The sequence below is a fragment of the Nyctereutes procyonoides genome, unplaced genomic scaffold, assembly GCF_905146905.1.
Source record: "Nyctereutes procyonoides isolate TBG_1078 unplaced genomic scaffold, NYPRO_anot_genome, whole genome shotgun sequence".
In the NCBI taxonomy this organism is placed as follows: domain Eukaryota; kingdom Metazoa; phylum Chordata; class Mammalia; order Carnivora; family Canidae; genus Nyctereutes; species Nyctereutes procyonoides.
The window spans coordinates 15,827,174-15,854,417 of NW_026575051.1; the positions used below are offsets into that span (position 1 = coordinate 15,827,174).

A 27,244-nucleotide genomic window follows, 5' to 3' on the forward strand; every position below is an offset into this window, starting at 1 on the left:
GTAAATGGAATCCTATATATGCTTTTTATAATCTGATTCATTTAAATTTAGCAATGTGTTAAATATTTTTTGTTTCATTAAATATTATTCTACTACATATTTTACTAATAACAGAATCCAATTAGATTTTTTCTAACTTTTTATTATTTAAAGTAATGCTATGATGAACATGCACATACATAGTTTCTTTCTTTCTCCTATTTCATCATGACAGATTCTTCAATGTGCAGTTAATTTAAATAAGTAAATAGTTATGTGTTTATATGTATGTGTATACATACACAATATACATATATACTTCATATTCTAGAAAATTTTAAACATAGAAAAAAGTAGAGACAATAGAATAATTAACCTCTAAGTACCTAGAATCCAATGTCATATTTCTCAAGCTCTTAAAAATATGATTTGGTCCTCAATTTAAATAGTGAATAAACAATTGATTCCTATATGTTAGGGACTTAAGGAAGTGTTAGGATTTTGTTTTTCCAACTCCAAATATTTGCCTTTTTAATTTCTTATATTGTCAATGTACAGTAACCTCAAACTTCTAGAAGTCCAACTGGTATCTATAGTCCTGATTGCTTTGACCATCTGTGGGGCTAAATTTACATTGCTACTTCAAGAACTCTAGAAAGTCACAGCAGGACCTTGGGCATTTTATTTCTTCCTTGGGGACCCCAGGAAGGGTTGGGAGAAAAAGAGGAACTGAGAAAGGGGACTTTGGGCTCAAGGTCACGTCCCTTGAAACTACAAGAATTAAGAAGGGTGCTTGTGGAAGAGTTGGGTCTGATTCATGCCTGTGTGAGTGAAGTGATATGTTTTTTTCTTTGGGAGATTGGCCAGGGTTCTTAGAAGAAGACGGCTAGGAAATGTCATTTTGAAACTTTCCAGATTCAGATTCTATGGGACATGAGACCTGCTTTTCAAGGAACAGGTTCAAAGCAGGGGATCCCTGGGTGGCTCAGCAGTTTAGCACCTGCCTTTGGCTCAGGGCGCGATCCTGGATTCGCAGGATCGAGTCCCGCGAGTCCCGCGTCGGCCTCCCGGCATGGAGCCTGTTTCTTCCTCCTCCTGTGTCTCTGTCTCTGTCTCTCTCTCTCTCTCTCTCTGTGTGTGTGTCTATCATAAATGAATAAATAATAAAATAAATCTTTAAAAAAATAAAGTTCAAAGCAAAGGATTACCTCTGAGGGCACAAACTACTTAGAGCCTGATGATTTAAAACTGGCTGAAAAGAGCTGCATCACCTGAGAAAAATTTTGCTGTGTTAAGGTTGTCAGGGGCTAAGAAATGAGGCAGTCATCAGTGCTGGAGACTGAAAGTGTTGGAGAGGAGTTGGAAATGGTCAATAGAGCAGATTAGCAATGGAACAGACACTGGAAAGAGTCACCAGAGAACTGGAGGTAAAGAGTACCGCTGGTGGGAGGAAGCAGCAGTGGCAGGTCAGGATGACATGTGCTTGTGATTTGAAGCCTGAGAATCTGAGGGAGGTGGGGTGAGAAGGGTGGCTAAGGCCAGCTTCCTCTTGTTTCATTGTCTGGGCTCTGGATTTTCCCTCCTTGAACAGCATAGCCTAAGAAAGTCATATAAGTTTTAGCTGTTATTCATTTGGTTCCAAGTAACTTCAACTCATTTTCTTCCACTTGGAATAAGCACATTAATCCTCAACAAAGTGGGACCATCATGAAGGAGGTGGCTCTTGAAATGGACCTCGAACATCATGTAGGATTATAAGAATAATGGTGGAAAGAGTTCTAGACCAAAGTACATGTGCTAAAGTTTAGAGGCACAAAAGCAGGTCAGTAATTAGCAAGCAGTGACATACCTGGTGACTACCCCATAGGTTTCAATTGGAGGGGAGAATCAGCTGCAAAGCACATTTGAGGCCATGCAGCAGAAGGTGGCAATGGCAGCAGGAACCAGGGAATTAGTGGAATCATTTTGGGAAAAATTACTTTCTTCTGATTTTTCAGAGTAATAATCTAAAATCTCCATCCTCATTTTTTTTCTTTAAATGTTTTCTTTGATTTAAAAATCAATAGGGGAGTTTAGAACACTTGGGAAAATGTAACAAGAACAGAAAAAAAAAATCACCCATAATTTTACCACCTAGAATCAACCTTTTACATTTTCTTCCACAAATTTTCATTTACATATTTGTGACATCTGAGCATTTTTTAAGCTTTGAAAGTTTAATTGATGTGTATAATATTACATCCAAAACATTTCTTCATTCTATTATCCTATTTTCATAGATATCAATTAATGGCCTCCAGTACTCCATGATGTTGATATACCATAATTTAATCATTTATCTCCTGCTAGATTTATGGGTTACCTCTTTTATGGAGAGGATAGTGAGCTTTCAAAACAGTGATAAAAAAGATCTTTACAGTTTAGAATAATAACTAGAAAGAAAGAAAATTTGGTAGGAATATATAGGTCTTTTAATAAATTAATTTATATTTTAGTTTCAAAAGAATAACAAGTACCAGTAAGATACCAGATGAACTGACATGAAAAGGACCCAGGAGCTTAATTTAATTGCACTCTCATTGAAATGATAGTTGTGATTTGTGATTGTGATTTATTTATTTATTTTTAAGATTTTATTTTTTATTCATGAGAGACACAGAGAGAGGCAAAGACATAGGCAGAGGGAGAAGCAGGCTCCATGCTAGGAACCCAATGTGGGACTCGATTCTGGGACTCCAGGATCACACCTTGAGCCAAAGACAGACGCTCAACTGTTGAGCCACTCAGGTGTCCCTGTGATTGTGATTTAAAATAAGAAATATATACCTGGTTTTCATTCCCATTTCTGGCACAGAGTTCCTAAAAACCTTGGAATTTCCTAAGTGATGAGAGCAAGTAAAAATGTCTTTTATTTGCATTAGGACCTTTACTTAAGGTTCAGGGCTGGTTGCCAGTGGAGCTAACCTTTTGATGAACGGGTTGAACTTTCAGTCTTGCCCCACAGCCTTCCCCAGCCAACCTCTTAGGAGAGGAGAGGGGCCCATGAATGACTAATGTTTCATCAACCATGCCTGTGTCACGAAGCCTAGACAAAACCCTCCAACCAGGAAGCTTGATGAACTCATATAGATTTGGGGACAGTAGCAAGCTCTGAGAGAGCATGGAAACACTGCACCCTTTCCCTGTACCTGTACAGGTGCATCTCTTCCATCTGGCTGTTACAGCCTTTTATATTAAAATGGTGATCTAGTAAGTAAAATGTTTCTCATGGTTTTATGAGCCACTCTAGTAAAGTAATCAAACCTGAGGAGGGACTACCATTTGTTAGAACTTCTAGTTTGTAGTGGGTTGGTCAGGCACACAGATAACCTGGTTTTCAACTGGCATCTGAAGTTGAGGGGAGTGATGCGGGGAGGAGCAGGCTTGTAGGAGTTACCCTTAGCCAGAAAACTTTGTTTATTTATTTATTTAGCCAGAAAACTTCGATGCTGTTTCTGGATAGATGGTGGAAGAATTGAGTTGAATTGTTACTGGTGTCTAGAGAATTGCTTGGTGGTATGGGGGTATGTCCCCTGCTACACACACACTGGAATTTGTCTTAGAACCAAAAGAAACTAAATAGCTAATGTGATCTCAGGTTTTTGTTTTCTGGGTTTTTTTTTTTGAAAGGTTTTATTTATTTATTCATGAGAGACACAGAAAGAAAGTCAGAGGCAGAGGGAGAAGCAGGCTCCCTATGGGGAGCCTGATGTTGGACTCAGTCCCAGGACCCTAGGATCACGACCTGAGCCAAAGGTAGATGCTCAACCACTGAGCCACTCAGGTGCCCTTGATCTTAGTTTTTTAATGTAAACATAGTGCCACAATAAAAGTAAATAAAGGTCCCTCCAAGCTCTGATACATTTATTAAGGAAAAATAAATTACTTGAGAATGAATGAGAATAAGGCAAAGTCAATACTTCCCAAGGCAATCTCCCTGAGAAGGATATATATAAGGACAAGCTTGAGATTTCAACTTTTAAATATAGATTGGAGATGAGAATGAGTAACATTATTTTCCAGGAATGCTTCCCCCATGACATCACACTAATAGTTCTCTTGCGGTCTAGGGTTTTAAATTAAGGAAGTTGCTGGACAACAAATGCTAATTTCCATAATTTATTTATGATTGTCTGACCACATGGATGATATTGTTCACTTTGTATACAACCTTTGGAATCATTAACCCTCATTCCTCTCCTATGTAAATGTTGACAGCAAACTTTCCTATGCACTGTTCTAAACATTGCCTATATTAACTCATTTAATCATAAGTAACTTGCCCACGAGCAAACAACTAGGAAGTAGTGCAGCTGCTGTGTGAACCCAGCAACTAGGACTCCAGACACTATGCTCATAACCACTACAATATATTCCTCTTTAATCTTAGTTACCCTTCAAATTTCCACACTTGAGCTCATCTTACCTGTTACACTGTCTCAGACTATGTAAGGCTGATTCCCAAGCATCTAACTTACACCATTGGAACTGTGGCCCTAGACCTTTCTTACATTGTGTGGTTAGATATTGTACTGCACATCCTAATTTTTCTGCTCTTACCAGACTAAAAGCCCATGGAGGTAAGCATCTCTGACTGACATCATGATAAGCCACATCTTTCCCTTCAATATTTGTCACCTGGGAAATAAATAAATATATCTGTAGTTACTAACATCATAGTTATGGATATTAATATTTCATTATTGCATTGTGTTATAAGCTTTATAAGCACTGATGATCCCAGGTGCTATCATCCTATGCAGAGCTATTTACCTCGACCCTAAGTTCTCTGCATTTTAATCCTCTAATACATTCACTATTTATTGGAGTATATTTTTGTTACGCACACACACACACATTGTGTATATACATATATATATATATTTGTCTTTGCTTTGCTGGCTAGTGGCCTGCAATCATGTCTTCTTTTGACGAACAAGCTCAATTTTTTTTCACAGCAGTTTTAAGTTCATACCAAAATTGAGCAGGAAGTACAGAGTGCTCACATATCTCCTGCTTCCACACATGCACAACCTCCCATGCTATCAACATTCCCAGTCTGAGAGGTACATTTTTTGATGATCTTGTATTAACACCTCATTATCATCTAAACTCCAGAGTTTACATGAGGGTTCACTCTTGGTGTTATATATCCCATGAGTTTTGACAAATGTACAATGACAAGTATCCCTTACTATTCTACAGAATAGTTTTACTGCTCTAACAATCTGCCATGCTGTGCCTATTCATCCCTTACTCACCTTTATCTCTTGACAACTATTGATCTTTTTACTGTACCCATTGTTCTGTCTTTTCCAGAATGCTATATAGCTAGAATCATGCTATGTTTTTTTTTTTTTTTAAATATAAGCTCCATGCCAGACAAGGGGCTTGAACTCATGATCAAGAGTTGCATGCTCTACCTACTGAGCCAGCCAGCTGCTCTTGCATTTTTTTTTAAGATAGACTTATTTCACTTTGTAACATGCAATTAAATTTCCTCCATGTCTTTTCGTAGCTTGAAAGCCCATTTCCTGTTAGCACTGTAAAATAGTCCATTGGATGTACCAGTTTTTTTTAATCCATTTACCTAGCGAGGTATGTTTTGCATGCTTCCAAGTTTGGGCAATTATGAATAAAGCTGCTATAAACATCCGTGTGCAGGTTTTTATGTGGGCATGAGTTTTAACTCACTTGAGTAAATACCAAGGAATGTGATTGCTGGATCATATAGTAAGAGTATATTCAGTTTTGTAAGAAATCACCAACTTGTCTTCCAAAGTGACTGTTGCAATCGATTCTGTTTTTGAGATCTCTAGTTTTCCTCTGTACATTTTTTTTATTGTAGTAAAAACGCATAACATGAGATTACCCTCTTAATTTTTAAAAAGATTTATTTATTCATTCATTCATTCATTCATTCATGAGTGACACAAGGAGAGACACAGGCAGAAATACAGGCAGAGGGAGAAGCAGGCTCCACGCAGGGAGCTGGACTCAGGACTTGATCCCAGGTGTCCAGGATCACACCCTGGGGTGAAGGTGGCCCTAAACTGGTGAGTCACCCGGGCAGCCCAGATTTCTTTATTTTAGAGAGAGAGAGAGAGTGCACAAGTGGGAGGGGCAATGAGAGAGGGAGAGAGAATCTCAAGCAGACTCTGCTCTGAGCATGGAGCCCCACACAGGGCTCAATCTCATGACGCTAAGATCATGACCTGAGCCAAGACCAGGAGTTGGATGCTTAACCAACTGTGCCACCCAGGTGCCCCTACCTTCTTAAATTCTTAAGTGTGCAGAATAGTATTATTTACTATATGCACATTATTGTACAGCAAATATATAGAACTTTTTTTATCTTGCATGACCTAACGTCTAAACCCATTGGACAACAACTAATTTTCACCTTCCAGCAGCCCCTGGCCACCACCATTGTAGTTTCCATTTTATGAGTTCACTATGTTAGATCTTCATATAAGTGATGGGGCAATATTTATCCATTATTTATCCAATATTTATCCATTCGATCCAGATAGCCCACATCTGAGTATTATCCAAAAGAATTGAAAATAGGATCTCAAAAAGATATTTGCACTCCATTGTTTATTGCGGCACTATTCACAACAGCCAAGAGTTGGGAATAAACTAACTGTCCATCAACAGATGAGTGAAGAGAATGTGGCATATGCATACAATGGGATATTAGCCTCAAAAAAAGAAGAAAATCTGTTTTATGCTACAACATTGATGAATTTTGAAGACATTATGCTACCTCTGTACTTTTAATCTCTTTCTGATATCCTGCTGTCAGGGAAGCCAGATAACTAAGCTTGTTAGAATTGTGTCTAAAGTAACAGTAAGGGATGCCTGAGTGGCTCAGTCCATTAAATGTCTGTCTTCGGCTCAGATCATGATCTCAGAGTCCTGCAACTGAGCCCTGCATCAGGCTCTCTGCTCAGGAGGGACACTGCTTCTCCCTCTCCTTTCCCCCACTTGTTCTCTCTCTCGCTTACTCTGTCTCTCAAATAAACAATTAAATAAATAGAATCTTTAAAAATATAAAGTAACAGTAAAAAGATACACAGATCTAATCAAAGAAGTTCTGTGATACACACACCCACACTGATATGATCATTCTTGTTTTATATTTTATTATTCACAGTATTTATACATTATTACATAATTATAGTAAATATGAAGAATATAGCTAGATAATGGGAATAAGCAAAAAATGTTTATATTTCATTTTGTATTGAGGTTATGAATAGCAGTAATAGTTTCTATAAAATTTGTAAATAAAATCTATTGTTCAGAAATCATTTTGTTGAGGTCCATGATCACCCCGGTTATTAGCTGACTACCTGTCATATTTATACTCCTGATTGACATGAGAAAAGTTGGGAAAATTTTGTTTGCTGTTAAAATGAATTTTGAGGGTTGATAGATATTTAAAATACTGTCATTATGTTATAGCATTTTTTCATAGACAGGAAGTGTCACCTGAGGGATTCTCCAATTATGTCTGAATGGAAATTTCAGTTGATACAAAAATAACTATGTCTTAAAATATCATTTACTTCATTTCACTCACTTTTTTTCTTCCTTGAAAGTCTCTGTGACAGGAAATATTTCTGCACTTTGCTCCCTGTAAATCTCTAGAGAGCCAATTCCATGAAAACATCTATAAATTCCCTTCAAAACACACACCCACAGAACTCTTTATCAAAGTTGTGTTTCATTTAACCACAACATTCAGCAGTGACACACATTCTGGGGACTTGTGCTAGAACTCATGAGTGTGCCCACTAATACTTCAGCTGGGTTGGACTCCATCTTCCTCGCTGCTTCATTTGGGCAGGAAGCTGTGCAGAATCAAGATCAGTGGCTGATGTGCCAGCAATCTTATTTTGTCTTCTCTGAGTGCTTTTAAAAGCTCCTCTTAAGGATTATTGGATGGAACATGTAGACAGCCCCATCCTATCTCTGCTGTTGGGTCTTCAGCTGAAAGCCAGGATAGTTCATGGAAGTTTATGTGGTTCAAGCAAGGGATACTAACATTTAATAACCTAAAATATGGTTGTGATGGGCATAATTGGCTTGTTGATTTAGGATGAACATTTCTTGTGAACTTAGCTTTGGGACTATTTCCTTCCCCATACTTATTAGGCAAATATAATCTCTCTCCCTCCTACATACATGTGCACATAGTGGCACAAGTATAGGTTTAGCATATATTAGTGACTCAATAAACAGTAGGCGTTATTGGGACACCTGGCTAGTTCAACTGGCAGATCATGTGACTCTTAATCTTGGGGTTGTAAATTCAAGCTCCTTGCTGGGTGTAGAGATTACTTAAAAATAAAATCTTCAAAAAGTCAGGAGGAATTATTATTATTACCGTCATCACCATTATTTTTTAACTATCATCTTAGTCAGTCCTAGTTATCAGTTGAAGAAAATTTTTCTTTAGGTGGTTGGTGTTGGGGCCAGGCGGGAAGAGAAACTCCTCAAGATGGCGGGTACCCCAAAATGGCTGAAGTTCCTGTCACTACCTCCACTTGGGACGCCAAGGACCAATGACCTGCTGACAGCTTGACGCAGACCCTTAGACCTCTCCTTTGGACTTACGCAACCGGACCCAATGCCCTTCAAACCCCAGAGGAGGAAGTCACCTTTGACTGGCCGAACTGCAATCCTTCCTTTGCATAGTGAGGGTCACTCTGACTGGTTGGGTTGCAATCCTTCCTTTGCATATGAGCCGACCAATAGGAAACCGTTCTGCCTTACAACGTTATGTAAACCCCCTGCCACCTTGTCTTGGCGCGACTTCCCCGACTCACTCTTCCCCTCCGTGAGTCGTGGAACCTCGCCCGAGGGCGCCTGCAATAAAATCTGTTCTTGGACCCTCGCTTGCCTTGGCCATTTAGTTACTAAAAAACCTAACAGTTGGGATAAATTTCTCCATCAGGTGCTGTTTGATCTTTGTTTCTCTCACTTTTTTAAAAAAATATTTGTTTCTCTTGAGAAATTTGTTCTGTTCTCATTATTTTAGAACCTAAGGACCCCGACTGGTATTTCATAATGTAGATAGCTGATTTCTTTTCAGTTGTGTTTTATTTTCTATCATGTTTTGGGCAATTACATGGAGGACACTGGGTTCTCCTGTTGGGTGTCATGGATGGCATCTTACATTATGACTTGGGGTATGTTGTGATGTTTGTTTTCTACCCTAAGGGTCCAAGGCTCTTCTCATTTCTTGCTCTCCTGATGTTACTGCTGACACACATTCATTTCTGAGGAATTGTTTTTAGGAGAACTCCATCTCAATACCTCATGAGATGTGTGTTCATAAGAGTTCATAAGAGTCATCAGGTTTTTAAAATACATAAAAAAAAAAAAAAAACAAAAAAACACCTGAATTAGAATCCCCAGTGAGGCCCAGGCACTTAAATGAGCTTGTTAAGGAATTCTAAGGTTCAGTTAAAGTTTTAAATCCCTGAGCTAAACCTACATAATTATAAATTTTCATCCTCCCACTGTTTAATCATTCATTGAGACAAATGCCATTGGATACCCAGTTTCATGGATTGTTCTTTCTTTCAGGAAACATTTTAATGGCCACTGCTGGTTTTATTGATTTTTCTTTACTGGTTTTGTTTTCTATTTCACTGATTCCCATTTTTATCTTTATTACTTCCTTTCTTCTGTTTATATTTGCTATTTTTCATTTTAGTTTCTGAAGATGGACTCTTAAGTCCTTGATTTGAGAAACTTCATTATAAATTATGTATTTACATACTTTTGATGAATTCAACCTTTAATTACTATGAAAGGACCTTAATTCCTTGTAATTTTCTTTGCTCTGCAATTTACTTTTTCTGATATTAATATAACCACAACAGATTTTTTTCGATCAGTATTAGTGATGTAGTTTTTGAATGTAGGTGAGGTCCAGAGCCAACGACCAAGAAAAGAATTCTTGAGATGTCTTTGGGACAAAATGGTGGCTTTGTTAAAGCAAGACCTGTGGGTAGAAAGAGCTGCTGAATCCCAGTTGTGAGGGATAGTCCATTGATTTTATACTTGGGAGTTGGGGATAAGGAAAAAGAGAGATTTTTAAGAGGACTTTTCATATGCTAAAGAGGATTTACAAAATACTAGAAGTGTTGCCATTGTCAGTTTAAAGTTGTTTTTCTCTCTAGCAAAACATTAACATTAAGACAATTGGGAGCTTCATAGAGGAATGTTATACTTTGCCTGCCTCAAGTATTTGTCAATGGGCTGCAGGTTATAAGGATGTTTAATTTAATCTACATTTTCTCCAGGAAGTTAGGTTATTGATAAGAATGCTTTTTCCTTGTAAATCACTAAGACATGTGTAAACTGAGGGAGACTCAAGTCATGCTGGACTGTAATTTTTATAAATTAACCATTTGGTTTTCCTTCCCTTAGCTTTAGGGGAACCAGGAAGACCTGAGGAATGTCACACATATGCCACCTGGGAGTGGGGGGGATGGAGAATGGGTAGGGTTGTGGGGTGTCAGTTTGTGCTTTGTTCTCAGCTTGCCTTCTGCTCCCTAATCATTAGCATGAGGTATCTCTTTCATCTTTAATTTTTTTTCATCTTTAGTTTTTTTAATTTATGTGTGTCTTTATATTTAAAGTGCATTTCATGTAGGCAAAATGTAGTTAGCTCTTGCTTTCTAACCCAATCAGGTAATACCTGACTTTTAATTGAGGTGTTTAGACCATTTAAGATAAACTTAATAGTATCAATAGCCACATCTTTGTTTTCTACCTGTCCCATGTGGGATGTTTAATTTTATGTGTCAACTTGACTAGGCCACAGAGTGCTGAATATTTGGTTAAACATTACTCTGGGTGTGTCTGCAAGGATATTTCTGGATGAGATTAACATTTGAATTGAGTAAAGCAGATTGCCATCCCCAATGCAGACGAGTTCTATCCAGTTTATTGAAGACCTGAATAGATCACAAAGTTCCTCCTGCAATAGAGGAAGACTGCATGTCCTCAAGCTGGGACCTCAGTCTTCTGCTGTTGGACTTGAACTAAAACTTGTACCCTCAGCTCTCCTGGTTCTTAGGTCTTCAGGCTTTCACTGGAACTATACCATTTACTCTTCTGGGTCCTTTGCTTACCTACTGCAAATCTTGGGACTTCTTAGTCTCCAAAATCATGTGACTCAATTTCTTATAATAAATCTATCTAACACACACACACACACACACACACACACACACACACACACACATCCTGTTGGTTCTGTTTCTCTGAAGAACCCTGACTAATACACCATCTCACCTTTGTTCCTCTTTTCATCTTTTACTTTTATAATACCATCTTATTTCTTTGTTGGTTGATCAGCTACAGTTCTTTATTTTGTTATTTTGGTGGTTGCTTTAAGAATTATTATATACATCTTTAACTGATCACAGTCTACTTTCAAGTGATAGGCATTTCACATATAGCATAAGGACCGTACAATATTATACTTCTATATCTTCATTCCTGTTCTTTGTAATGTTGTGATTTACTTCACTTTTACATATGGCACACATACTATACTACATTTTTATTATTTTGCTTAAACAATGAAAGTTTAAAGAGATTTAAATAATAAGAAAAATGTATATGCATATGATTATTTTTAAGCATATGATTGTGTTTCTGTTTTCTTCATTCCTTTTCTGTAGACCCACATTTTCATCTGGCATCATTGTCTTTCCACCTTATTAAAGACTTCCTTGAACATTTCTTGTAGTGTGGGTCTGCTGCTGCTAAATTCTTTTTTTTTTATTATTTTTATTTTTTATTTTTTATTTTTATTTTTATTTTTTTGCTGCTGCTAAATTCTTTCAGCTATTGTATATTTCAAAATATTTTTGCCTTTGCTTTTGAAATACATTTTGTCTTGCTATAGAATTCTAGGTAAATCTCCACCCCTCCTCCCTTTCTCCTTACTACTTTTAACATGTGTTTTATGCTTGGAGTTTGTTGAACTTGGATCTGTAGGTTTAGAGTTTTACTCAAATTTGGAAAAAATTTGGAACATTTTTCTGCTAAAGTGACTCCAATTACACATATATTAGGCCATTTGAAGATGTCCTACATCATTCACCTTTTTTTTCTGATCTAGTTTGTTTAATGTACTTACTGTCACTCCCATCTAGAATATATATAATTTATTATATATATGTATTATATATATATTGTATTATATATATTTATCTTGGACATTTTAGTTTTCATTTTTAGAAGTTGGATTTGGGACATTTTTGTATTTTATATTTTCTATACCTCTAGTTAACTTTCAAATGTATATATGGAATACAGCCATAATAACTGTTTTAATGTCCTAGTCTGATCAATTCTAACATCTGGCTCAGTTCTGGGTCAGTTTTGATTGGTTGACTTATCTCCTCATTAGAGATGGCAATTTCCTGTCTTTTTACCTCTGAACTCCATTTCTTCAACTTGAGGATTCTTCCTCCCTGGGTCACACTTGGAAACTCTGTCAAGGCAGAAAGTGGTGCCAGGGAAGGACAAACATAAACATGTCATTGGGTGGAGTTGTAAAGTATGTGAAACACTGGAGTCTCATAGTCTTATGGGAGGTTAGACAGAAATCTTTGAAGATGTCTGCAGTATGAATCTTATAGCCAGAAAAAGGGCCAAGGCCCAGAGGAAGAAATAAGGAGAATTGAAAAATAGCTAGCTATCCTAAAACTTAAATGTTGCACTAATTTACTTATCCAGTAATTTGTTCTGGGGCATAGATATCTAAAATAATTATTGCATCCAGTGAAATGATTTAGAAAAATTCAAGTCTGTTCCCAGCTAAGATGAAAGCAATCTTTCAAAACCATGGATCCAGCAACTGAATATAGGCTAATATTCTGAAAATAAAATATTGCTGGATAAATTATTTGTTGTAGCTCAAGTGACAAGTTGGATTACTTCACTTTAGTTGATGCATAGTTTTGTTTTGTTTCTTCACTTTCTGTATGGAAGGAACATTCATTGAAATGGATTTGTACAATGATTGCTTTCCTTATCTGACTGGAGGAACAATTCTGCATCTTTCTTGATGCTCAAGTTTATATGTTAAATTTCAGGGATGCAGCATTAACATGGAACTCTCTGCTTGAGTGTTATTGGTGGTAAGTCAAAATGACAGAGAAGATTAAGGAAAAATGAACAAACAAGAAAATGTTTCTTTATCAAAATCTGGAGTCTGAAGCTTAATAAAGAGCTCATAAGGAAAAAGTCGTATTGAAGGATCAGAAAAATAGTTCAATGACTAATCATTTAAAGAATTTAGGAGCAAGAGAGAAGAGATGCAAGTAAAGTCAGATTCCTACTCTTTCTCTTTTTTTCATGAGGGGACAAATCAACATTATCAAGTCTTGCTGTATAGAATCCCTGCAATATCATCCTGGTTCTTTGCCCCTTGTTCTACTTCTAACACAAAACTCTTCTCTTTCCTTCTTTCCACCAATTGATTCATTCAGCAAATATTTACTGTGTGCCTACTAAGTGTGTTTCTGGCTTTGTGCTTGGCCCTGAGAACATTGTCCATGACCTGGAGACATAGTCTCTGTTCTCATGAATTTTTCTGTCAGGCACAAGAGACACGTTAAAAAGGTAATTGCCAGTTTTACAAAGGAGAGGTTCAAGACTATTTGGGAATATATAACACGGGATCACAGTTTAGTGGTCCAGATGCTGGAAACTCTTGTCCTGGTGGTGGCATTCAGATACTTTTGGCTGAGACTCTGAGGTGTGTGAGATGTGCACTTCATAGTTTCTTGCGTTGGATGGATACAAGGGGTCCCAACAGAGGTTAGGTGCTGGATCTGATAAAGGGACCCTTGTCCTGGGTTTGATGATTTGACCTATTTCAGTATCCTCCAGAAGCATTTCCTCTCACTTCTCTTGGCCTATTTTTTATTATTAAAATAGAGATTTGCTGCCACAAGGTTTTGGAGACATTTTAAATTCCTTTTAATGGTTATTGGATAGGTATTTATTATACTTGTAATGAAAACCATTTGTGTTGTAGAATACAAAAATACCAATTCAAAGGGATACATGCACCTCAATGTTTATAGCGGCATTATCAACAATAGCCAAAATATGGAAAGAGCCCAAATGTCCATCAACTGATGAATGAATAAATATGTGGTATATATATACATATATATGTATACACACACATAATGCAATATTACTCAGCCATCAAAAAGAGCAAAATCTTGCCATTTACAATGGCATGGATGGAGCTACAGTATCATGCTAAGCAAAATAAGTCAGTCGGAGAAAGACAAATACCATATGATTTCACTCATTTGTGGAATCTAAGAAACAAAACAGATGAACAGAAAAGCACATGAGGAAAAAAAAACAAATAGGTAAACCAGAAAACAGACTCTTAATTATAGAGAAAAGAATTGAGAGTTACTGGAAGGGAGGTGGGCAGGGGATGGGTTAAATAGGTAATGGGGATTAAGGAGTGCACTTGTTATGAGCACCCAGTGTTGTATGTAAGTGATGAATCACTAAATTCTACATTTGAACTAATGTGGGACATCTGGGTGGCTCAGTGGTTGAGCATCTGTTTTCAGCCCAGGGCATGGTCCTGAAGTCCCAGGATGGAGTCCTGCATCGGGCTCCCCGCATGGAGCCTGCTTCTCTCTCTGCCTGTGTCTCTGCCTCTCACTCTGTGTCCTGAATGAATAAATCAATAAAATCTTAAAAAAAAAAAATAGAACCTAATGTAGTTAACTACACTGTATACTAACTAACTGGAATTTGAATACAAACTTGTAAAAAAGAATTTTTTGTGTAGTGACCTTAAACCTCCATTAAAATGGAAACTATGAAGGTGGAGCCAACTTTGTCTTTTACTGTTGTATCCTCAGGACCTAGTAGATTTCCTGACTTAGAGTGGACAAACTGATATTCTTTTCTTTTAAATAGAAATATTACCCTTTTTGTCATATGGATACTATTATAACGTGTAGACAATGTCAGCATCTTCCAAAACATTGTGTTTTCCTCCTTGAAATTCCAGTATTTGGGCCTCTCCTTGGTCACTTAACTCTGACTTTCTGTAGCTGTTAGTTATCTTTTCATCTAGACTGTAAAGATAACTAACCCTGGAACCTCAGTCTGCTGAATCTACAGAGATTTCATTTTTTGGCAAGCCTGAATTTATACACAAGGTGTAGTATAAATTCTACAGTATTGCCTTGATTATAGTAGAATCTATAGGCAAATCAAGGAGTCAGTGTTGTTTGTACTGTTCTGTACCTTCTTTCACAACCCATTTGAGCATCTTTTTATTATTCTCATTCTAGCATCATTCTTTGGAGGAACATAGCTTTTAGGTTAAGGAAAATCATACACCTCCAAGAAAGATAAATTTCTCCTCTAAGCCCAGGCTTTTAAAAACTAGGTATCTTTTCTCCAGGTGTAAGTGGGTGAGTGGGAAATGAATTGAGGCATGATTCATGATAAGAATCTTTTCAAAAGTGGAATCATATGGATAGCCAGGAAACAACTTAAGTGTTCATCAAGGGATGAATAGGTAAAGATACTTGATATATATATCAAGTATCACATTATATATAAACACACACACACACACATGCACACACATATGGAATGTAATATTATTTAGCCATGAGAAAGAAAGAAATCCTTTTGTAACAACATGAAAGGATCCTGAGGGAATTATACTCCGTGAGATAAGTCAGGTAAAGACAAATACTGATGGTGTATCACTTATATCTGGAATCTAAAAAAAAAAAAGTCTAACTCCTAGAAATAGTAAAAAAGTGGTTGCCAAGGCTGGGTGTTGGGAGAAATAGGAAGAGTTTGGCAAAGGTACAAACTTTCAACTATAAGATAAAGCCTGAGGATCTAATGTAAAACATGGTGACTAGTTGATAACTCTGTACTACTAGACAGTTGAAATTTGCTAAGAGAATAGAACTTAAATGGTCTCACACACACAAAAAAAAGATAAAATATGTGTGGTGATGGAGCTATTAATTAATTCAGTGGAAGGGAATCTTTTCACAATGTGTATGAAAGCACCATGATGTCCACTTTAAATATCTTGGAATTTCGTATGTCAGTTATACCTCAGTAAAACTGAAATTTAAAAAAAATGGGATCATATGATTGGAGAAGCACAATTATGGTGTTGATAGGATAGGATATTTAAAACAGATTAAATTGGAAGACCTGGAAATTTATTTTTAGGGCCTGGTCTGAGCTCACCTTATCTTTAAGAAGGCTTGCCTAAAATGATTGTGTTTAATTGACATGTTACATTTTTTTCCCTCTAAAATAAATAGAATTTCTCTGTTTTCTCCATGAAAACTTGTTTGAAGCACTTTTATGTGTGGGTTAAAGGCTTCACTGACTTAGTCAACCAATGTTTAACAATATTCTACTCGGAGCTGAGCAGCAAAGCCTTGCACAGGTGCTGAATTTCTCTGCATCTCAGTATTCTCATTGTCAAAATAAAGGATAATGACAAAACCTTCCTCAAAGCATTGTTGTGGTAGTATGTGGAACATACATGGGAAACGCTAGGCACTGGGCCAGTTATGGGGAGTGAACCTGTTCGGTGCTGAACATTCCATCCTGTGGCTGCCTCATGCCAAAGCACAAAAGCTTCATTTTTAGTGCTTGACACACCTTTTAGGGCTGTAATCCAGGTCAGGACTAAGTGTTAGCTTCTATGTTTTAAAAATGATGTGTGAGCTTCTCTTTTTCTATTTTAGTGGTCTTTCTTAGGCAGTTATATGAGGCAATTGAACAGAGTATGTTTTGGTTTAAAAAAATGGCCTAAGAAGATAATTAATAAAAGCTTTAGGATTTAATTCTTTATTATTTAAAGATTGATCTGAGATGTTTAAAATTGAAAAGAAAAAAAAAAAGCAAGAATATGGTGTTTTAAAGCACAGTCAGCAAACGGTGTTATTCTAGTTTCTGATCAATATAGGGGCCAAGGAGCTGCTGCTGGTTTTTTAATCACCAAAAAGTTAAGCTTCCAAAAATTGCATCTCTCCTCATAATTCAATAAGATGAGATTATTTTTTCCAAAGATATGATTGGTCCTTTCAGCCAAGGGGTGGAGAGAGCAGGAAAGTCTAGAAAATGAATACCTTTCACTTGACAATGTTTAAAAGCAGCTGAAGTGCCCAGTAATAGAGGTTGCTTTGGAAAGAACCAATAAGAAGACATAGCAAGATCCGAGCAAACCCAGCCTGAGAAGCCCAGGGAAAGAAACTTCTTTCTGGCAGTCCCTTAAATTGGTGAGTTTTAACCAGAGGATGAAATAACTAAGAAACAACAGATTCTAAGATTTACTGTTTGGAAAATAGGACTTTGAATTGAAAGGTCAGTTGAAGGGAATTACTAGGGTAGAGCATAGGTGAGGCATGATTCATGGGGTACACAGACAATGGGATCCCCCTTTGTCTTTGTGGCCGTAAGAACTAGGAGCAAGTTAGAGTCCTTGGTCTGAATCTTTATTCTGAATAGAACTGTGGAAATTGATGAAGTTAATTGGACGTTTTTTCTCCTGTTGAGTTTAGGCCGAAATCTATCAACTAATGCTTACCAACTTTATATGCTACGAAGACATCTCAGAAACAGAATTTCAGATCAGGAATAAAACAAGGCAGGCGCCGAGCAGTAGAACAATGAGAAACTGTAAAGCTGCTGTTTCTGATCCGTGTGAAGTACTCTGGGTTTCTTGCCAAAAACTGTGTGTCTTTTTGTCTATTTGTTCCTCCCTGTTTTTTTTTTTTTTTTTTAAACCTTGTGTGATGTGGTTTATTTCTTTTCGAGAAGAAATGAATAGATTCAATTGCTTAAAATTCTTCTTGTACTTGTGTTGGCCATTATAATTGCTGAGGGCAACTTCATTACCATAAATCACAGTTAACTGGATCTGTAGAGGTGTATGAGCTAGAGTATGTGAATTTGAGGAATAAAAAAGGGAATTTCTGACCTTTTTTTAAAGATGATTTTATTTTGTTCAAGTGTCTTTTTACACTAAAATTTCAGGGCGAGGATGCAGACAAAAATATTCCCAGTCCGAGCAGGATGCGCAGGTCTGGTGTTCTGTAATGATGCTGACAGGAATCCTGAGGTTCCAGTTTAATCTCTGGGGTTTACAGTTTCCCATAGGCTCACGCCAGGCGCTACCTTGATTATCTGTAGACTTTTGAGCTGTTGGATTGCTTCCTTAGGAAGGGCTCTTGGGTGTATTGGGTCCCCTGGGAGAGGGAGAGAGGAATGGGCCTCAGGTCAGAGCCAGGCAATGTCATGTGGAACTTGAGTCAGAGGAGCCTCTTGTTCTGTGAATGAAAGGTATTGAGGGCTGGCGATTCAAATAGTAATTATTTTATAAAATTTGGGCCTCATCCCTTTTACCTGGGGGAAGTGAGTGTGTTGGAAAGAATGTGGGGGTAAATTAGTGTAAAACTTATTACTCAGAAATGCAGGAGATGAGAGATGGTTGAAATAGAAGTTAGGACAGTTGATACTTAAAAGAATTAATAGGAACAATTTATGATAATACTAAAGCAGGCCTTTCTATCGCTCACAATTCCCCTGTTACCTGAGACTTGTCAATTTGCTTCAAGCTGAACCTGCTTAGGAATAAATTGACCCAGTGGTTATTATTCTGAACAGACAACTCTGCTTGTTTTTTACTTGACTTAGAAGTTATTGAGTTGAATTGATTGCTCTCTTGCTGGCTTGGTTTTGTAGAGGAAAATATTCTTTTCCTTCCTTTTTGCCTCCCTCTATCCTTTCCCATGTTTCCTGCCCTATTTCTAGTCAAGTGGGTTGAAAAGATTCGAGGTATTTTATTTTCTTCTCTAGCATCGTATTTAACCATGGCGGAAAAATCCAAAGAGTGTATGTGCAGTTTTGTGTGACGGCTAACCTCAGCAGATCAAAAGTTTTCTTTGTGGTTGTGAACAGTTCCCCTGAAGAGAAGGCAGGGATCTCATTAGCACCAACTAATAGGTAAAGGTTCCCTCTCTGGCAACCCGGATTGGGGGTTTCTGAGCCCCAAATTATTTTATTTCTTGATTGCTACTTTCCCTGTGGAACTGCTGTAGCTTTCCTTTTAACATATAAAAGAAAAAACACAATATCCTTGATTATGCAAAAGAATCCAGATCTTTGGATTTTGATTTGATCGACAATATATTGGTAAGAGTATATTGTTACTGCTTGATACACAGAAAGCACCTGTAGCTGCTGGCACAGAAAAAAAAGAAATCATTTATGAAGAGCACGGCTTGTGCTTATTGAATTCATTAAACGCTCAGTGAGAAAGAAGAGACACAATTATTGGGGAGAAAATCCCCAAGGTGTCACCTGGGGCTCTGACCTGTGGCTGACACACATCCAATGCAGTGCTGGCACATGATCGGGAGCATGGATTTGAGCTGCTACTTGTGTGGTGGGATTTCAGACTCTGAGTAGAATCCTTTGCAGAAAAATCTTCTATCTCAGCTCCTGTGAGGTGCCCCATTAACGGCAAAGCCCTGGGGGAAATACCCCAGCGGACTCTGTAGGGGCCCGCCACATAATCTGTGGTCATTAAATATTTATATAAATGAATGTGTGGATAAATGTAAAAATTTCACTAATGTTATAAATAATTTGTAACAAATTCTTTGTTAAACATGTGGACAATAAGTCTGGAGGTAACATAACAATGTTGCATAATAAGAAAATGGATATATCATCAACCCCTCCCAATAAAAAGTAAAGAAAAACTTACTCCTAGCATCCCTATATGTAATAACTATATGACATTATTCATAATAAAGCTTGAATCCCTTGACAGTTTCCTAAATATTTCTTTCTATACTCTCTTAAAAAAGTTTCATAGTTCTTCAATAATTAGGTTTTTTTTTTAACCAAATATATTGTGAGCAACCTACTATGTCAACAGAATGTATCAACTATTTTTTTAAGAGAAGAAATTGACAGGAAAGGAAAGGGGCCATGGCAGGAGATACCTATGCCCAGCTGGGAGGCAGACTGTGAGGTTGAGGAGGGCAGAGTAGAACAAAGGAGCCAAGGAAATCTCTCCTTCCTGGTCTATAATAATTTCCTTCCTGCAAAATGATGGACCCATGCTTGCTAATCACTGGGGTTAAGGAGCAAAGATGTTTGGTTCTGTATTGGTGGCCCCTCACCATAAAACAATAGCCTAATGAGTAGCACAAATTTCTGGAGTTGATATCAAAATGAATCTAACCACAGATCCTCTCTCTTGTAGGCGTATTGTGGGTAACCCTTAAAGATAGTAGTAAAAATGGACAAAAACCCACTTGATGAAGACCTATAGAAGTCATCCACAGGACTTCTAAATTTTTAAAAACCTGTGTTGCCTTGCTTAAGTTTTATCAGGATTAACACTAAGAAAATTTACTCCTAAAGTTTGAATATTTCAATTCTTACTGCTCATCTTTCTTTGGCATCCTTTCCCTAGCTCCTGGTTGCTCCTTTGTTAACTTTCTGGATATTTCATGACCTTCATGCTCTTTCAAAGGTACCCATGGATTAATCGTTTCCAGCTCCTTTCTCTGTGCTATAATTAATAATAGCCATATCACAGCTAATTTCAGCTCCATTGGCTGCTGCAAGGACTAATTTCATAAACTCCTTCATGTTAAAGTTTTCATGGGGGTTGATAGAGTAAAATCTTTTATTCTCAGATAACATATACCTGGCAATAAATTTCTGGCAAAATTCCTTAAGGCAAAAAAGTGGTAAAAGTCTCAGAGGCCAGAGGAGGCCGAAAGCACGTGGGGAAGCTTGTTTTGAGCAGAACACTCTCAAACATCTTGCATAAATAGCCATCCGCATGCCCAAGCCTTTTGTTAATTCCTGCTTGACACCAGTGAGAATTTAGCAGATCAAAGGGAAGATTTCTTGCCTAACTTTTTTTTTTTTTTAAGTTTTTACTTATTCATGAGAGACACACAGAGAGAGGCAGAGACACAAGCAGAGGGAGAAGCAGGCTCTCTGTAGGGAGCCCAATACAGGACTCTCTCAGGACCCCAGGATCACAACCTGAGTCGAAGGCAGACGCTCAACCACTGAGCCACCCAGATGCCCCTTGCCTAAACATGTTTTGCAGTTAATTTTAATACTGAATAAAGTGAACAGAATTGTACTACCATCCTTGATAGTCATTGTTTTTATTTCCTCTTCAGAGGTGCTCCTTTGTCATTCTCTTTTCCATAGCTGCTAAATAGCTGTTTTTATAAGTGTGTTCAGTTTAGACATGAGGATTTGAGTCTGGCTATGCTTCAAGTTACCTTTCAGTTTTTATTGTGGAATCATAAAGGATTTTTTTTCAGGTTTATTTTAGTAAAACAAAATATTTAAAATTTTTATGAGTGATGAGAGTGAGGATGTTTTCAGATTTTTCTGTAATAAGCTATTATGAGAGCAGTCTTGATAGTATAATTCATGGTCAAAAGGACCATTAATTAGCAAATGTGAGGGCAGTAGAGTATATTTTATTGCTTAAAGGCTTATGCTGATGTGAGTAATGTGAATAATCACATATAATTTACTCCAAAAGGTTACTTTATATCTTTGCAGAGAATCATAAATTCAGCAGCGATCTTGAGAGGTCATTTATTTATTTTTTTCTCCATTGTTAGACAAGATGTTTCTCTTGCAACCTTCCCTGAAATATTAGACTCTTCAAATAAGTTCTTCTGGTATTATGCAATCTTTCCATAGCAGCCAAACACTTCTATATTTCAACTTAAGGCTACCTTTCTCTACATGCCATATACTTTAGAAACTCTAGTCACAAATATGTTATTTTAATTCTTGATTTTTAATGCAATTTATTAAAGCAGCGTTTCCCCAGGTATGCTGTCTCTCTGAGCACTAGTAACAGGAGATACTGTGACAGAAAAGAAAGTTTCCATGGTTACAAAATTTGGTAGGCTCTGAATACTATTGGACTCTCTTGGAAATGATCTTTCTGTAGCTCTCACACAGTCTCTGGAAGTTGTCCCTAGACCACAGTGTCTAGAAAACAACTAGAACACAACCAATAGCTAACATTAAAACGAGCAAAAATAAGTGTGCAGGTGATTCAGATGTGTAGGTGGTTGAGAACCACTGGTTTTGATTGCAGAATGCTATCCCAGGGAACGGGAAATATGGTGGTGAGGGTTCTGAGCTCATAGGAAGACGGAATGGGAAGCTATGTGCCATAGGCAGTCTTCAAATACAGGGATAAAACAGGAAAGCAAATAACCAAATAGTCTTGTGGTACTTACACAGTGAAGTAACTCAGGCCCATTCAGTACCCGAAAAGGAATTCCCTAAGATGGATCTCTGAACAAGTAGAATCAGGACTTCTTTTAGCTTACTCCAGTGATGAAACAACATACCCACAGAGTAATGAGAATGATACCATTGCCAGTGATAGATTGATTGATTGATTGATTTCTTCCTTTCTTTCTCTTCTTTTTTCTTTCTGCCTGTCTTTCTGTCTATCTGTCCATCCTTCAGATTTTATCTATTTATTTGAGAGAGAGGGAGAGCATGCCCGAGAGAGAGCATGAGCAGGGTAAGGGGCAGAGGGAAAAGCAGACTCCCCAGTGAGCAGGGAGCCCAACTCAGGGCTTGATCCTGGGACTCCAGGATCATGACCTGAGCTGAAGGCAGATAGATGCTTAATCCACTGAGCCACCCAGGTGCCCAGGATGCTCTGTTTCTATGCATTGATACCTCTGCCTTTTCCCTGTAGGACCAAGAGCTATTTTACACATAGGTAGGTAAACAAGAAGAATTAAGTAATTTAAGCATGATGAAGTACCACTCAGGAAATGTCAAGGAGTGAAGAGAAGAGAGGCTCTTTTCTCAAGTAGATATTGAAGGAGCCAGATTAACCTTCTGAAGGATATGGACAATGGATGGGGACCTGAAGGTCAAGTGGAATAAGACTAGGAAGAAAGGGAATAGATGCTACATGTAGTGGGAACCCCAGGTGCAAAGTGTGGAGTTGAAAATGAGCTTGCAGTGTATGAGGAAGAGTCCCCAAATAACCAATATATTTAGGGTTTCCTACTTCCTTCTCTTACTCTGCTTTAGGAAACTACCTAAGTTGTATTTTTGAAAAGAATTGGAAACAGCTCCCCTTAAATGATTTATTGCCAAACTTGAATAATACAAATTCTGATCAGTGGATCCAGAAAAGAATAAGCCCACATATAATATGTCAAAAGCAACTTCTCTGCCAGGCTCTCCAGAACAAGACCTCATTTCACCAAGCCAAGGTGGCTCTCACTTCTCACCATCATGGGCCCTATTCCAGTGAAGCAGATGTCTTCCATTCCTTACACGCTTTACACTAATTTTTGCCTCCAAATACTTGCTTATGTCATCCCCCCACTGAAAATACCCTCCATTGTTCTTACTGTCCAATAAAGCTCCCTGTCTAGTAAATTTCCCAGATCATATAATTATTTCCTCGCTTTAAAAATTATTGTCTAAAGCCAAATATGTCAGCATTCTACTGTTTTATATTCTCATATTATTATTTTCTTTTCCCCTTTAAAAAAATTAAACTCAACTTGCCAACATATAGTTCATATTATTATTTTCTGATCATTAATTGTGGTTTTTTTTCCTGTCCAAAATGATAATTATACTCCTTAAGTCTAAGCAAGTCTATGATACATACATCTTATCCTACCTTATCTTGGTTAATAGTAGATGCTCAGTAAGTACTTCAGTTGTTACTCAAGGATACATTTATTTGGCATGGAACCCCGAGGAAATTCGTCATTTAATAGTTGCATTCTCATGGATGGGCAAGTTTGGGAAAAGTGTGTCCCAGCATGTAATAACCAGATAGTACTCCCTATTTGCAATGTGCTTTCACATCCAATGTTGTATTGTTTCTACAAGAAGCCTGAGTGGTGGGTAAGAATGACATTACTCATTTTATGAATGAAATGACTGGGGTTCAGAGAATTGAAATAATAGAGGATGTATATCACAGTAGGACTCAAATCCTCATCTTATGATTTTAAATCTAAAGTGGAGGACAGGACTAGTCAGGTAGTGGGAATGGAGAATCTGTGGTGAGGAGAGAATTTACCAGAATACCAGAAGGAGATGCAATTAAAAGGAAATCAGGAGTTCTAAAGATAAATTTGGATTCAGGGCAAGACTTGAGATTTTGGGGGGTGTCTAGGATAGTGAGGTTGGGGTGGGGGGGAGGTTGGCAGCCAGAGGTTTCTCCTGGCAGCTCCACTTCTTACAGCTTGTAGGAAGAAGGATTTTGAATGAACATTAACCACATGACTGTCCTCAAACTGTGTGTGGAAGGTGACAGTAGATTCAGCCACTAGGCACTAGGAGGGTCATGGGTGGGTTGAGAATTCCTATGAAGCTATAAGTTGGAAGTTAGAAAAAGATTTAATCTCTGTATCTGTGTCTTTTGGAGGTTGAATGGCTTCCTTAGACATCCAGTCATCAGTCTTGCCACCAATTGTGGGGCATAGGACTCTATCTAAGTTCTATGGGAAGGCTAATGGGTTCTGTCCTCCAAGGCTTCCTAGAGGGCTGAACAGTGACATCTATTGGTTCAATTGAAATAACAAGCTCAAAAGTGGTAGAAACATTCATGATTCATATTTCTCCCTTGGAAAACAAACAATAATAATCATTCCAGAGGAAGTTATGACATCAGCAGTACGTTTTAGCTCCAAAATAACACAGCAGTCAACTTTCAGTATTAGGGGTAGTATGTGACCTTTTTTTTTTTTTTTTTTTTTTTTTAGGGATCATCAAAGACTTCTGAAAGGCTTTTATAAAATCAAAATTCAATAGAAACACTTCAAAGGCCTGTGTGTTTTGGGAGTTTCTTATCGCTCAGCTCAAGATTTCATCCTGGAACAGGGCTGAGCAAATTTAGGGAATGGATTTGAAGGGTGGTGGTGGGAAATAATGAAATTGCTTTCTGCTTTAGGAAACTATAACCCAAATCATCCTGTGCATGAGCCTTGTGAATTACAGACAAGATTGAATTCATTTCTAAAAATTTCAATATATCATTTAAAATCTCTAGTTTTTAACTTCACTTAGTGAAGATTCTATGTTCCTTTGCATTCAATGTTCTAGTAACTAATGATTCTATTTTTTCTTTTGGAAAGCTTCTAAAGCTCATTGAACATATAACCAATAGAATGCTCTTCTAGGCAATTTGGATAATGAAAAATATATTCATACTCTGGTAAATTAAAAAACATTGTATATATTTATATTTTAATTATTGATGGAATGTTTTCCCTCGCTCCCCTTTTACATATAGATATAGAGATCTATATAGACATATAGATATAAGTACACTCTCTATAAATCTCTTAGCTCAGACTTTTATAAAACTTGCTAAGAAACAGTAAAATGGATACGGTTTGGCCTTCAGTGTTTTATTCACCTAAGGGAGAGGTGAAGTGACACAAGAGAGTAGCATGACAAAGAAATGACATAATGTAGGCTTGGATACTCTATCTGCACACTGAATAGTTAATTGAATACTCATATATTTGGGTTATTGAAGAAAAGTGTTAAGATACTCACTGTTTATTAATTAGGTAATCAATCATGATCCTAGAAACTCATTTTTATTTTAAAATAGGAGTATAAGGGTACCTGGGTGGCTCAGTTTTTTAAGCATCTGCCTTCAGCTCAAGTCATGATCCCAGAGTCCTGGGATAGAGCCCCACATTGGGCTCCCTGCTCAGCAGAGAGTCTACTTCTCCCTACAACCTCCCCCGCCCCCGCCACTCTTGCTTTCTATCTCTCTCTCTCGGGTAAATAAATAAAACCTTTTATTTTATTTTATTTTTTTTTAAAGATTTAATTTTTTTATTCATGAGAGACACACAGAGAGAGAGAGGCAGAGACACAGACAGAGGGAGAAGCAGGCTCTACGCAGGGAGCCCAATGTGGGACTTGATCCCAGGACTCCAGGATCACACCCTGGGCCAAAGGCAGGCGCTCAACTGCTGAGCCACCCAGTGTCCCAAATAAAACCTTTTGAAAAGATAAAGTAGAGGGCATGGTTATGAGATGGTTCAAGTCGGCTTATTCGGGTCTGTTGCCATCTCTACTGGTTTGCCTTCCAGACTCCTGGTCGCTTGAGCACAGCATGGCGCTAAACCACACTGCCCCGCCCCAGGATGAGCGCCTGCCACACTACCTTCGAGAAGGGGACCCCTTTGCTTCCAAACTTTCCTGGGAAGCGGATCTAGTGGCTGGCTTTTACTTAACAATAATTGGTAAGCTTCCTTAATTTTTCTGTGCAAAGCCTGCATCTAGAAAATTTACAGGGTAATATGTTGATTTTGCACAAAGATAGATATTTTGACTGGAGGTGGAGAGTGGGAGAAAGGTAGAAGTTGGGGTGGCATTGCGGGGTTCAGTGAATGTTTCATGCAAATGACTATTATCTTTATAATTAGTGATGGATATCCCTCGATAATCAAAGAAGTTTTACAGCAAAATCATTTATCCTGAGACTATTTTGGTTGCCTTACAAGTAGGTTTGTCTTTTGAATAACAAAATTAATGATAATGAGATCTTATTTAAATAGAGTGCTTTTACTTTAAAAAAAAATGCTGTTGGTATAATTGTAAGATGATAGGCTCAGAACGGACCTTAGAAATCACCAGATCAAATTCCTCTTATCACAACTGAGGAAACCGTCCCCAGGCTGTGGTCACAATGGACACACTAAGTTTATTGCATTTAAAGTAGAGTTGCACCATGATGGCATCAGTAAGTGATTTTGGTGAGAGTTGAAAAAAATGTATTGGTAATAAAATGGGAGTCAGCCCAGGGTCAAAAAGTTTTGTACATCATCCAAATCATGGTGCACCTGTTTCCAGGCTATGCTATCCAATGTGGTGGCCACTTGTGGCTGCTGAGTACTTGAATGGTGACTTGTCCAAAAGATGTGCTGTAGTGTGGATATATGTGAGACATTGAAGACTTAGCACTAGCGAAAATAATGTAAAACAGTTCATGAATAATTAAAAAAATTGACTACATGTCAAACCCATAACATTTTGTCTGTACTAGGCTAGCTATATTATTACAATTAATTTAGTGATATTT

General features: G+C 37.6%; 1 protein-coding gene across 1 annotated transcript in view; it reads left to right on the plus strand.

Moving 5' to 3' along the window:
- The window catches only part of OPN5 (opsin 5), an 84,457-nt gene that overhangs the window by 31,568 nt on the left and 25,645 nt on the right, over nucleotides 1–27,244 (plus strand). Inside the window, exon 2 of the mRNA XM_055330871.1 lies at nucleotides 26,253–26,405. Coding sequence (XP_055186846.1) covers nucleotides 26,276–26,405 — 130 coding nt within the window. The 5' untranslated portion in view covers nucleotides 26,253–26,275. The remainder of the gene's footprint in view (nucleotides 1–26,252; nucleotides 26,406–27,244) is intronic.